Genomic DNA, 14,044 nt, shown 5'->3' on the forward strand with positions numbered 1-14,044 from the left:
TATGTTACCACAGGTTAATACCGCGGCATTCATTCGTGGTCAAGGTGTATTGATATTACACCTTGTTCGTGGTATATGTTGTTCGATTAATGATAGTAACCACGATAACAACAATAACCTAAAAATGTATGTTTATGGTTTTCCGCGCTTTTTGCACGCCAACCAAACGTCTACCACCCTCACCACCACCAATTGCTATTTAAAATTATTACTATTTATTATAGTATTTACAATGCCATGCACACAATGCCAACTTCTCATTCCGTAATCCGTAATCCTTATTATATACTCTGTTGCGACTTGCACTTAGTGGATGTCCTCATTGGGTGGTGACAATAGTGGGTACTTCGCGGTTGTGCGTCACAACGTCATCTTCTGTCATAACTACTAACGTCCTCGTTTAAATTAGTCGTGTGTAGTCTGCATTCTATGATACATTTTTATTTTTCAATTTTCGATACTATAATAATACCCGTTAATATTGTTGCCACCCTCGGTCGTTCAGTGTGTTTGTTCGCGCGTCCGTGACATTTTACTATCACGCCGGTCGTTTTCGGCGTTTTTCGATTCCTTTTGACCCGAAAAATATTTAATCATGAAATACATTTTGGTCACCGGCGGTGTCATGAGCGGCGTGGGCAAAGGCATCATCGCCTCGTCTATCGGCACGCTCCTGAAGTCCTGTGGTGTCCACGTGACGTCCATTAAGATCGATCCGTATCTGAACATTGACGCCGGGACATTCTCGCCTTACGAACACGGTGTGTGGGTGTAATAGATCTCATTTCGAATTTATGTAACTAACGAATAATGATTGTCTAAGAACCTTCAAAATGTGCAAGAAGAACACTTCGGTTCTCTTTTATGTTAATTTAATACAATCATTATATGCTAATATTTTATAGTTTTTTATATTAATACTTAAAGTTTATGGTTGTACTGCAACTTTTTCTTGCTCACACATTTATGAAATTCATACCTCAGCCCTCTCCTTCATATCATATCGAATTGTATTGCATTAATACTTTTTTCAAGCTTTCATAAATAGAAAAGTATGTAATTTAGATTGACTTAGACGAATTGAGCGAGATAATCAAATTTTCCAAAATAAGTGATCATACTCTTTATTATTGGTAATTGATTTTTTTCCATGAATGTATACTGTACAAGTTTAATTTTAGAAAAAATGTGCATTTATAATTCATCTTTTTATTTACTTTCAAAATTGAAAATACAGAAATATTCTTAATATTTAGGTTCTTACTTATGTCCCTTAGATTAAAACTAAAATGTCTTTTCCATGACTATTTTAGAGAACTTACTAATATAAATATACCTTTGTAATGATTGACTACTTTGTGTTATGTGCTAGTAAAAATTTATAATTTTGTCTTTCTAGGTGAAGTATATGTGTTGGATGATGGTGGTGAAGTTGATTTGGATTTAGGCAACTATGAACGATTTCTAGATGTTACTTTGCATAGCCAGAACAACATTACGACTGGAAAAATATATCAGGAAGTTATTAATCGAGAGAGACGTGGAGATTACTTAGGAAAAACAGTCCAAGGTATTCTAGATTTATGGTCAGCTTAATAATAAAGCGATAATAATATTTTGTAAATTTTTACTTAATGGGTACAACTCACTAATTTAATTAACTGTCCGAATATATTTATGTAAACATCATGAGTCAATTTGTGCGGGATGGTATTTTTTAGTTACTCCTGTATTGAAAGTTTAATTTTTGTTGTCCATTAACCTGTCGAAAAATGACCATTTTCTGTAGAAAGGGATAGTAAATAGATACTTATTTCTGCTAAATAAGTTTGTATCTAAATTGGATAATGTAAATGAACATAATAATGTTTTATTTATTATAATAAATACTTGCTGATATGTTATTCACTCCCATATTGTTCTATATAACAGCTTGATCAATTTAGATTCTAAGAATGTCAATAACAGTTCATTATGTAGAGTTATGATATTAAATAGAATATGTAGTGTAGTTAGCGTGGGAAGACAATTTCTACACACCACACAATATACTATAAAATATGATATAGTTTCTGTATATATATAATTAAAATTTATATAGGCTAATCTTAATTTTTATATAGAATATATCATGATAAAATAATTCCATAAATTATGTTTATGACTGTCATAGTTATGATAGAGGCAAATTAATTTGATTCTTAGTACTAATCAATATTTTGCTATAAATGATTTCCATTGTTGTATTTTATCATAGTTTAAAACACATTATTTTGATGAAATTGAACTCAGGACAAACTATTAGTATAATTTATAAATATATTATAATATTAATATAAGTTAATTCAAAATTCTAAAAAGTATAATTTAACTATTTAGAATAAGATTTATAAGATATATTTATTGTAAATTTGATTTTAAATAATTAATTTAAGATGTCTCTATTTCTAATAAATAAATACTTAAATGTATTTGTTATAAATAGCGCTCAGAAGTTGATGCATTTTTTTCTTTTTTTTGGAACTTAAAATGTATTTTATTAGTACATGAATCTAAATAACTAATTTTTATCTTGCATTTTTTGGTGTTTATTACTTTTTAGTAATTTTTCCACATTTTTAGTCATTTTTACTGATTTCACACTAGTTTTTAAGGTCATTTTTATGTCATTTACATATTTTTTTTTAGTTTTTAAGGTCATCAACTCCCGAGCCCTAGTTATAAGTATTGTTGTATTGATTTGGGCAATTGTATTTATAATTATAAACAATATACACACATTGTTTATTCAATGCTACTTCCTTTATACTAAAAGGATAAAATATAATATTATGTTTAAAATATTTTCAGCAATACAATCAATTCTTTATCCAAATAATTTTTAATATTTGTATAAACTTTGATTTTAAAAACAATAATATTTTATGCAATTGGCTCTCCACCATTTCTTTCTATTTAAGTATTAAATAATATAATTTTTACGTAAACATTAGGATTATTCATATTTATTTTTTTTAGTTATACCCCATATCACAGATGCGATACAAGAGTGGGTTGAACGTGTGGCCAAACAACCAGTAAGCGATGATAAAGTAGAGCCCGATGTAAGATTATTTATAATATTTAATTACCTGTAGTGTTTAGTATATTACATATTTTTATTTATCTGTAATCTGTTAAATAAGTAATAATTTACATATAAATTATCAATACATTTCATCTCAAAGCATAAATAGTAAATATACATGGATACTTATCCTCGTGCATACAAGATTAAGTAGTAACTATAAGTTGAAGAAAGTTAGATTTTAGAGATTTTAAAATATTTAATTGAACTAAAATGTTGTAACTAACTGGACACTATATCAAACACCACTTTGCTGAATATGCTTGTAGTATTAAATAATGATGAATACTTAATATTAATTTTGTTATTAGGTTTGTGTTGTTGAACTTGGTGGCACAATTGGTGATATTGAAAGTATGCCATTTGTTGAAGCTTTTAGGCAATTTCAATTTAAAGTAAAAAAAGAAAATTTTGTGTGTGCCCATGTTTCATTTATTCTCCAGGTAAATATATAATTATTATTATTTATTATAATATTATTTGTAAGTATAAATATTCTATTAGGATAAATTTTTAATTTATATTAAATTTTGTTTTATAGCCTGGTGCAACTGGGGATGACAAAACAAAACCAACTCAATCAAGTGTTCGTGAATTAAGAGGTTTAGGTTTAACACCTGATCTTGTTATTTGTAGAAGTACAAAACCATGTTCTAATGTTGAACAAGTTAAAAGGAAAATATCAACTTTCTGTGATGTAGCTTCAAGACAAGTATGTTTAACCTATTTGATTAGTATTTGTTTTTATTCTTAAAATAGTAATTTCTTTTAGGTACTGTTTATGCATGATTTGGATTCAATATATAAAGTGCCTTTATTTATGGAGAATCAAGGGGCTTTAGAATTTTTACAAGATCGTTTAAATTTCCCTATAAATGTGGCTTATAATCGGATTTTTATGAAACAGTGGAAAAAACTATCTGACAAGTATAATTCATTGTATTATTACTATATTCACAATTAGTTTATCTTATTATAATTTATAACGTACATAAAATAAATTCTATTCTAAAACTGGAACTTTGAAAGTTTTTTTCATCTAATTCATAAACTTAAAAAATATTAAAAATATGTGCACTAATTTTTACAGTATATTAATATACTATATTTTATTTTGGATTCTGAAAAAACTGATGAACATATTTTGTTTTTTAATTATTAAATATTAATAATTTTTATATATTATTTTATAATATATGTTAAATATTTAAATAAATTAAGTTTTACTAAGTTACTTAAAATTAAAAACATAATATGTTTAAAATTTATTTTTTCAATATTTATTGAGGAGGAGGTTAAAATTGAGTAATTAATTTTTGAACCTATCATGCAATATATATAAATAATTTGAATATTTAGTTATTTTACTTTTTTAATTATTTTCAGAATTGACAATTCTCAAAAAATAATAAAAATAGCTTTGGTTGGTAAATACACACAACTTACTGATGCATATGCATCAGTTTCTAGATCTTTGATTCATGCTGCTGCTCATATCAACCATAAAGTGGCTATTACAGTAATAACTTTTTATACCTTAATATCCTATTTAAAACAATATTAAGCAATTAATTTTATTTATTGTATCTGTTATTTGTAGTATGTTGAAGCTGCAAATCTTGAAATTGAAACTAAATTAACTAATCCAGTTGATTATCACGAGGCATGGCAGAAATTATGCCGTAGTGAGTAAGTTAATTAATCTTACACGTTTAACAAAAGATTTATATATTATTTTATTTTTCTTAACTAGTGGTGTAATTGTACCTGGAGGTTTTGGTACAAGAGGTGTTGAAGGTAAAATAGAAGCATGTAAATGGTGTCGAGAAAATCGTAAACCATTTTTGGGAATTTGCCTTGGTCTGCAAGTTGCTGTTATTGAATTTGCCAGGTAGATAATTTGTAAAGCAATTGTATTATTTAAAAATGTTATGTTAAATAACATAAAAATTCTTATACATTCATAGAAATGTATTACACTTGGAAAATGCTGATACTACTGAAATAAATTCAAAGGCCAAAGATCCATTAATAATTGAAATGCCTGAACATTGTCCTGAAAATAAAGGTGGAACAATGAGACTTGGTAAAAGAACAACTATATTCAAAAAAGGAATTTCATCTGTTATACGTATGTAAAACTAAAGGTTAAATGTAAATGTTATAATTCTAATTAAATTTGTATACATTTAGATAAACTCTATGGAGGATTTGAAACAATTGAAGAAAGGCATCGTCATCGTTATGAAGTGAACATTGAATATGTAGAACGTTTAGAAAAAGCTGGTTTAAAATTTGTTGGAACAGATACAGAAAAAGTTAGAATGGAAATATGTGAACTTGATGATCATCCGTACTATGTAGCTACACAGTTCCATCCAGAATATTTAACCAGGCCTTTAAAACCATCACCTCCATTTTTAGGTTTAATGTTAGCTTCTAGTGGCAAACTTAAATCATATCTTAATAATGAATGTCGGTTTACTCCGGATGAAAGTTGTTCAGAAGATGAATCCAATGGTATTTAAATACATTAATCAGATTTAAATTCTTATGTATAAAATATAATTTAATTCCTTTCTAGATATATCATTCAAACTACAAGATCTTGTAATGACTCCACCCAATACCAAAAATAAACCTGTATGAGATTCAGTTCTTAAGTGCAATTCAGATATTAATATTTTTTTTTATTGTTTGAACTTGTAACCATTGATTTAATTATTTAAACATTTAATTGTTTATTAAATTAACAATTTTTGATTTACTTCGGATATTGATTTTTTCTTATTTTTATAATATTGTTTTGTATCAAAAAATAAGTAACTAGTTTTTTATGTTCATTTCATAATATATATATATAAATAATCATTTTTCAAATAATTTACAAAATAAAATAAAAAGTTATAATTTGACCGAAAAAAAAATCTGAACAAATGTTTTTTTATTTAATTATTTATGAAATCAATAATTGATGTTATACAAATTTGTTTGAAATAAGAGAATGGTTTTCTGTAAAATTATTATATATTTGAATTAAATATACCATACATAAAAATATGTGTTGTACTTTTATAGTATTACTATTTTCTCTATAATTTATAATATTTATATTTGTATTTGTTTTTTTTTTTTTTTTATTCATTTCCTTCAATAAACATATACAAGTATTGAAATATTCTATACATTTCTGAGTAAATACAAAATATTTGCTTTTGATTAATGTACTGTAAAGTAATTAACAGAATCAAATACTTAAATATATGATTTTTACCAGAAAAAAATGTGAGGTACCCTTGTAATTTTTTTCACCTGGACTCAAATCATACAAGATTCAAAACTGGAATTATTTTCTGACAACATATTATAATACTATCTATTCAATTTCTACAAAATTATAATTTGTTTCAAATTAAATTTAAAAAAAAAACATTCATGATTACAAAACCTATTTAAGCAGTATGAGTAAAAAAATAAAACTAAATGTTTAAGGACAATGGGATTAAAAAAAAAAATTTAATAAAAATTATCAATCTTATCTTTCTACTCTTCAAATTACCTGATCACAGTTTCTGCGGTACCTATATACCATAAATGATGAAAAAAAAGGAGTTGAATTTGACAACATTAAACTAATTTAAAAATTTTAAATACAGCCAGTAGTCAGGTCATACAGAAACTAACCTACCTACTATATTTTTTATAGCAGTTTCTTCTTATATGTAATAGTCTTCGGTAAATGGTAAAAACAATTATATTATATTCTAATTTTTTTTTTAAGTTTTCCAGAAACACAGGTAAGTACATAATTTACATAATATATGATTCAAACTTTATTCAACTCTCATCGTTTACAGACGACACGGTGCGACGTATTTCTTATACATTTATGTGCGTGATATTTGCCGATTATTTTAAAAACTAATTAAGTACTCGATTGTTAATAATTTATAGAATCGGAAATACGCTTAAAATCTACGTCAAACTAACCTATTTATGGGGCTTCTGCTACATCAATAACTAGGTAGAGGTATCTCTTAGACGTATCATGTATAGGTATAGTATACCTACCTACCTATTTTACTAACAATTTATTATTTTTTTTTAATAGATTTTTATGACTTAATTATTTTAAAATTGATAGAAAAAATGTAAGTAAATTCAATATTGACATTTCTTCTAACTGTATTGTTTTCAATATTGCCAAAGAAAAATTTTCATTTCGTATTAAATTTAAATTTTATTTTCTAAAACATTAAACAGTAGATGGCATCACTGATATTTTCCTATTTTATCACTTGATACTTCGTTGATGGGAGTGCACTTTTTCATTAAAAGAAACAATAATAATACAATACAATCGGATACTCGGATACCTAACTATCTATAAGTGGTTTACGACTTTACGAGATAATTTGCTTAAGCGATTCAAACATTTGATATTTTCACATTTTTTATGATTACGATGTGATACATTTAAGGTAAGATACTCATTATATTTTCAGAAAACACTAACATTATTGAAAATATTTATTTTGGATACTTTTAAATAAAAACAACAATTTTAGAAAAAACTTAAATGACAACAAACATTTTTAATTTCATATTTTGAAGCAGAATATAATTTCGATTTATAAAAATTAAATTTTAAATAAATATATTAGACACTCATACACCATGCCACTCAACTAAACTTTATATATTTAATGTATATAAATAAATACTTTTTAAATGAGATATGAACAACTTACAAGGATAAATTCATAATAAATCTTACACATTTTTCTGTTAAAATAAAAATATTATTATACAAATTCATATACGTAGATCAATTGGAAAAAAATAAAATAATTTGGAGTTATTTTCTACGCAACTGTCAAATTAAATTTTTTACTAAACAGTTATGATAATTTTAATAATGAACAGTACAAAAATAGATATCCAATATTTATAACTGAGAAAATACCTTTCCTGATCTCCCGGCTACTCATTAATTTTGAATTTGTTCAGTAAATTAGCATAATACCATTAATCATTTAATCATATGTTATTTAAATATTTAACATTTGTCTACCGGCTATCACTCAACTTCCAAATTAACAGAAAAGAATACACTATAATAAATGTCTAATATTTACTTGGATAAAACAACAACGCATGTAGACATCATCATGGTCAAAAAAAAAATAGTTACCTAGGTATCTGGTATAATTACCATTGATTAAATATACTAGGTACTCAGTAGGTACTCGGCTCTCGCTGTATTGTATTATATATATATACATTTTTTTTTTTTTTGATGTCATATCGAATAAATTATTCATGAAAATATTAAATGTTCATAAAAAATAAAATAAAATAAAACAAATAATGGCTGATAAACCATTAAACAGTATATAATATGATTGCAGGATTGTGTCATTTCTTTTTGATTTTGATTGAAGTTTTATTTAAATTATATTTTTAATTACATGAATTTTAGCAAAATAGCAAATACTACCCAATTATACATCGTTACGTTACGATTTTATGACGCAGGGAACAAGATTCATTGTAACGGAACCGCATGCGTTCTCAACTGAGATGACGTTCACCGGTGATTGAACTTTTGCGACTTCTTCTTCTAACGTGTCGTTGGTGGACGGCTACAACCAGCCAATCAGAACGTTACTGATCGAGCAGTTCACAAAACAATAATAAGCCAAATACGACTGAAAGCCGGCCGGTCATGTGTCCAATATGAACATTAGATGTCCGGCCGAGCTGGCAGTCAGGACTTCCGGTGGCTCCAGTGTGGTGAAGTGCAAGAGCGCCTGTGCGGAGAACTCAGACACTTATTGCTGACGAGGCTCCCACAACACTACAGAGACTTGCAAGAGCAGCTCTTGGACCAAAAACTATCCTGCATTCTATTCAAGGCAGCCTGTCCGGACCCGTACGACCAGCACGTTTACGTGTTATATACGGCAACCCTTCTACAAATTATGGCGTCATATTTTGTCCTTAAGTCATCGCAGCCTGTTTATTTTGTATTCGTGTAGCACTGTAGCTATATATATATAAATGAGTTCAGGGTAGGTAAGTAGGTATATAAATATATAATGCATCAATATAAAATATATATAAATTGCTAGGTTCAGATACGTGCTCGGTTATTTTGAGAGCTGGAGAAATATAAAAATTTGTCTTTTATTCTCAATAATAAGTACTCAGGCTCAAATTATAATGAAAATAATTTTATTCACGTACTTATAACTGTGACTACCGTCAAACTGTCAGCATTTAATACAAAATAATTACAATTATTAAACTATAGTATAAGTAATGAGTTGTGTCCCATGGATTTATATATTTTTAGTTACCTAAACATAATATTTTTATTGACTATCTTAAACCCCAAAAACTTGTGCAAGCACCACTTTAAAATGAACATTTTCTATCTACCATCCTTGTTCAGCCTCTACGTTCATCGGTCAGTGAGTTAGTCAAGTTATATTATAACTATTACACTTGGTGTTGCCCGTAACTGCGCGAGATTTTCTTATGATCATGCGAGCAGTATATTACCGAAGCCCGTGAGATGAGTACCGAGTACGTAAGTTTATAATTTCTAACCTTTAAGTTTCAAAATTATAACAATTTTAGGTAGATTCGTAAATGTCGAGGACGAAATTTATTCTTGCATTAAACAACAATGTCTGATAGGAGTAATTTATTTCAATTTCATGAGTTGAATTTTTTGTCACTTCTACACATACACACACGATACAAATATTATAACTCATATAAGTAATTAGGTAATATAATTATCTGATATTTTCCTAATTACTTTCGAGGATTCCAATCCGATTTTTCAATTTATCAAACTTACTACCTATTGCCTATTGGTCAAAAAAATGTTTAATTTATTTATTATATTAAAAATTATATTACTTTATTGTATCAATAATTTAAATATTACTTTTTATAAACATCATTTAGTTCTCAGGTCGTTGATATTTGTGATCAACGTGTTCAAATTGTTTTTAATGGTTATCATGTCTAATTTTAAATGCTTTAGTTCTTCATCAAAATTATTTTTATTTTCGATTATAAATTTTTGTTTTTCCACCGTGCTTTGCAGTTTTTAAACTGTCTTATATAGTTCACGCTATACATTCGTAACTTCGTATGTTTGTGCTAATTTCATCATGCAACTTTTTTCAAAATAATCCAATTGAAAGTTAGGTTGTATTTTATATATTTTTAGATCATCAAGTTCCTAGCCCTAATATACGTATATTGTAAATAAAAATATTTAGGTAAATAATAAAAAATATAGGTTTATAAAATTATAAATGTATAATATAAAATATTAAAATGTAATTTTCATTTTTCAAAGCACATTTTTACATCAAAATATTGCACAACAATGAATAATTTCATTATGAGATGCGAACTTTATTCCTTTAATGATTTGATAAAAATATTATAACTTTTTACAACCAATGTGACACTATATTTAATAGGTAATTTATGATAACATAATCAAAAATTAATAAATATAGAAACACTTATATAATATAAAGCAATGTAATTTTTTCGAATGAAATAGATTACAAAAGTCACGCCACAGTGCTTATTAATTATTACCTATAGGTACATTATTATTGATATAATATTAACAAACAATTTCATAGGTATAATATTGTTTATAGTTTATAGAAAACTATACAATCTATAAATTAATACTATCAGATATTGTTTTGTACGAGTACATCATATTATTATACAGGTACAATATAGTAAACATCAAATAAAATCCCAAACCACTTTGATTCTACCAACAATTTTCGGTTTAAGTTTTTCAAACGCAGAAGGAGACACGTCGATATCATTTGTCTTGCAGGCTTCGCATTTGTCTCTCACGGTCACTACGATGGATTTCAACGTAGTTGGATCGATTATTTTTGCACGTCTGCCGCACACGGGATCCAAATTGGGATTCGGAGTGGTAAAATGATCGAACGCTATCGCCGCAACCATGTCGTCGTCGGCGTAAACTTGACCGCACGCCGTCAATCCCAAACTATAGTAGGTGAGGTCCCCGATTTTGTTCAGTTGCACCGCGTCCGAGGGATCGTTCGTGCTGTTGCAGCAAAAGTACACGTGGCCCCCGTCGCACGGCCACCGTTCCACCTCGATCGTGTTCCGGTACTGCGACGAGCTGCTGCAACCACCGCTGCCATTACTTGCTGTAGCATTGCGATCGTCCGATCCTGCTGAATCCAATACGCATCCTGTGGCCCGGCACAACCGCTGAGAAGGATCGATCGAATTCCGCTGGTAACAGCAGGAATACACGTGGCCCGCGCCCTTACCGCCGCGGCCACACGGCTTGCGCTTTATCTCCGTCATACCGTCGTACTGCTCGCAGCCCTTAACCAGCCACGAGTCCAGTTGACAGCCCGTGTCCCAGCACTCTGCACTCGTGTGATGTACGCCGGTGGAGACGGTCAGCACGAGTATGCACACCACCACCGACGGGGAAGACACGAATCCGCGGATCATATTATTGTTTTATTAAAAAAATTTTATAGGTACCTACCTTGAAATATTGAGCACATGAAATAACAAAAATTAAAATCATCGACGGACCGTGGTTTGGAGATTTTAACATTTCTGGAGTATGTATTACCTACCTATACTTATATGTTATCAGGTGTAGGTGTATGACGCATAATACACAATATAGGTATTATAATATAATAAATTATATACTCGGATATACACTATGCAGCATATGATATAAGTGTCAGTTATAACTTATAACTTTATAAGCATATGTTAGTATATATGAGGTCATATTAAATTATTAAAATTAAAGTATGATGGTATGTGTTATGAGTTATAACTAATTATTACAATTTACAATTTTATGCCATATAGCTAGACATACTTCTGGTTATTTTAGATACCCGTCACCTAACAATCCTTTTAGCAAGGTCATTATTTTATATTTTTATCTTAATTGAATATTTTAGAATTATATACATTAAGTACGGATAATACCGTTAAGTATAATCATCGTATTAATTTAATATATATGTATGTATATTGTATATTGTATATTTGTTACAACTTATAACTTTAATAGAAATATTCTTTGAAACAGGTTACTGACCTTGGTAAAACAAAAAGAGTACGAATCTTAAGCAGGAAATAAAAACATGAATTATTTGTTCTAGTAGTTAATAAAAAAGTTCGATTTTTATTAAATTTATCATGTTAGATTTAATTAAAACCAATTTACATGTATAGAGGAATGACATGTTTAATAACTTAATACCTTCCCATATGTTTTACTTTTTTAGTATATAATATCATCCTCCCAAAAATTTTTTTTTGCTCACTTGAACTTGATAGAATATCTTGCAAACCTAAATTTGATATGTAATAATATAAGTATACAGAAAAAACTGGTTGTGACTAAAAGTCTTATAGAATTGTAAAGCTATATTATGATGACGAATATCTATTATTCACAAACCTAGTTATAATTCAGTTTAAGATAAAAAAATATCATAAAACGCTTACGAGATGACTTTGATAATATTCTTACCTTTAATTTTGATAACAGGTCAAGTCATCTTAATATATGAAAACTAATTAAGTACTCCGAGCACTTATAATATTTGTACCTATTAGTCCTGTTTCACCAACACAAATTGTCTATGCATTGTTTATAAATTAAAAGCCAAGGAGATAACATAAGCGGATGTGTGCATATAATGGACTGTTATCGAATTATTATTAGGTATATTTAAATTTTAAAGTGTAATTTAAAAGAATTTATAAGAGTATTTAATTTTTATAATATTATAATAAATACGTCTTTCCTCTCTTTAAAAAGAGGAATCTAAGAGCTGCATGATTGTATGAGCTATTATGTAAGAGGCATAGTGTTATGTTATAATGCACTAATACACATGCAATAATGATATTTTATTATCTATTGATGCCATTGAGGGATATTTTTTATATCAAAATACTTAACTTTTGCCTCCTGGTTCTTATTCAATCATTCCTAATTTTTCTAGGCCTTGTCATATTCCATCCATCAATTCCTTTAGCTCATTTTGGGAGCACTACAATACTCAAAATAAAATAAAAAAAAATCTATTTACCAAAACCGTCTTTATGCAGAAACTGATCTTCGTATCCAGTTTTTACAAATTTAAAAAGTTAAATAGTCTTCAAAAAAAAAAATTATACGTCATACATTAGTACAACTGCAGAAAGGTAAAGTATAATTAATAATTTTATAAAATCTTCTTCGTCGTTATATATGATTTGAAATGTCCATCCTTTATAATATGTAGATAAAAAATTATTCGTTGGGACTTTGTAACCTTGCGGAGAAAATGCTTTAATACAAAGTTTCTTATAAATTATTAAAAAATACTGAAAATGTAGGTATTGTCACATTAATACATTATTAATTTATGCAGGTAAGCGTTTAGATTTTAATTATTTCAAGTATTTACGATTATTCGTTTCTAGTTTTACCAAATTAATTAAATCGTTATTTTTTCAACTGGATTTGCGTAAAACTTCTAGTTTTTCTTAATGAAATCAGCATTAAAGTATTATTGATACCATTATTTTAGACAGAAAAACTTATGTAAGATACTTAAGTAATTTTATTCGGATAAATAATCTTATTTAAGCCCAGGTTTCCTACAACCACGTATCCGTGATCACGCAAATGTTTCCACGGCCATGCAGTAGCGACCGCTGCATGATTCACGGGCGTGAACCAGGGCCTTGCCCAGACTCAAATCTTATAAAATTTAGAACTGTAATTGTTTTCGTACCGAACACGAATACATCTATTAAATTTTTACAAAATAGTAATGTGTTACGAATTAAATTTAA

At 28.0% G+C, this 14,044-nt stretch overlaps 3 protein-coding genes across 3 annotated transcripts in view; 2 read left to right on the plus strand and 1 right to left on the minus strand.

Annotated features, from left to right (window-relative positions):
• LOC114128857 (uncharacterized) overlaps positions 1 to 14,044 on the plus strand; it is a 43,669-nt gene that overhangs the window by 14,204 nt on the left and 15,421 nt on the right. The gene's annotated exons all lie outside the window — the stretch shown is intronic.
• On the plus strand, positions 154 to 6,054 carry LOC114128870 (CTP synthase 2). Its single transcript, XM_027993471.2, has 12 exons — positions 154 to 761; positions 1,400 to 1,570; positions 3,019 to 3,104; positions 3,439 to 3,570; positions 3,669 to 3,839; positions 3,900 to 4,054; positions 4,514 to 4,646; positions 4,728 to 4,816; positions 4,881 to 5,018; positions 5,095 to 5,258; positions 5,321 to 5,647; positions 5,712 to 6,054. The coding sequence occupies exons 1-12, from the start codon at positions 596 to 598 to the stop codon at positions 5,774 to 5,776; spliced, it is 1,797 nt and encodes a 598-aa protein (XP_027849272.1). The 5' UTR covers positions 154 to 595; the 3' UTR covers positions 5,777 to 6,054.
• LOC114128871 (uncharacterized) lies at positions 10,733 to 13,555 on the minus strand. Its single transcript, XM_050202661.1, has one exon. The coding sequence runs from the start codon at positions 11,675 to 11,677 to the stop codon at positions 10,919 to 10,921; it is 759 nt and encodes a 252-aa protein (XP_050058618.1). The 5' UTR covers positions 11,678 to 13,555; the 3' UTR covers positions 10,733 to 10,918.

The sequence above is a fragment of the Aphis gossypii genome, chromosome 3 (assembly GCF_020184175.1).
Source record: "Aphis gossypii isolate Hap1 chromosome 3, ASM2018417v2, whole genome shotgun sequence".
NCBI lineage: Eukaryota > Metazoa > Arthropoda > Insecta > Hemiptera > Aphididae > Aphis > Aphis gossypii.

Coding starts and splice junctions, on each gene's coding strand:
- LOC114128870 (XM_027993471.2), top strand. CDS start 596: ATGAAATACATTTTGGTCACCGGCGGTGTCATGAGCGGCGTGGGCAAA. Junction 1,571..3,018: donor CTTAGGAAAAACAGTCCAAG/GTATTCTAGATT, acceptor TATTTTTTTTAG/TTATACCCCATATCACAGAT. Junction 5,019..5,094: donor GCTGTTATTGAATTTGCCAG/GTAGATAATTTG, acceptor ATACATTCATAG/AAATGTATTACACTTGGAAA.
- LOC114128871 (XM_050202661.1), bottom strand. CDS start 11,677: ATGATCCGCGGATTCGTGTCTTCCCCGTCGGTGGTGGTGTGCATACTC.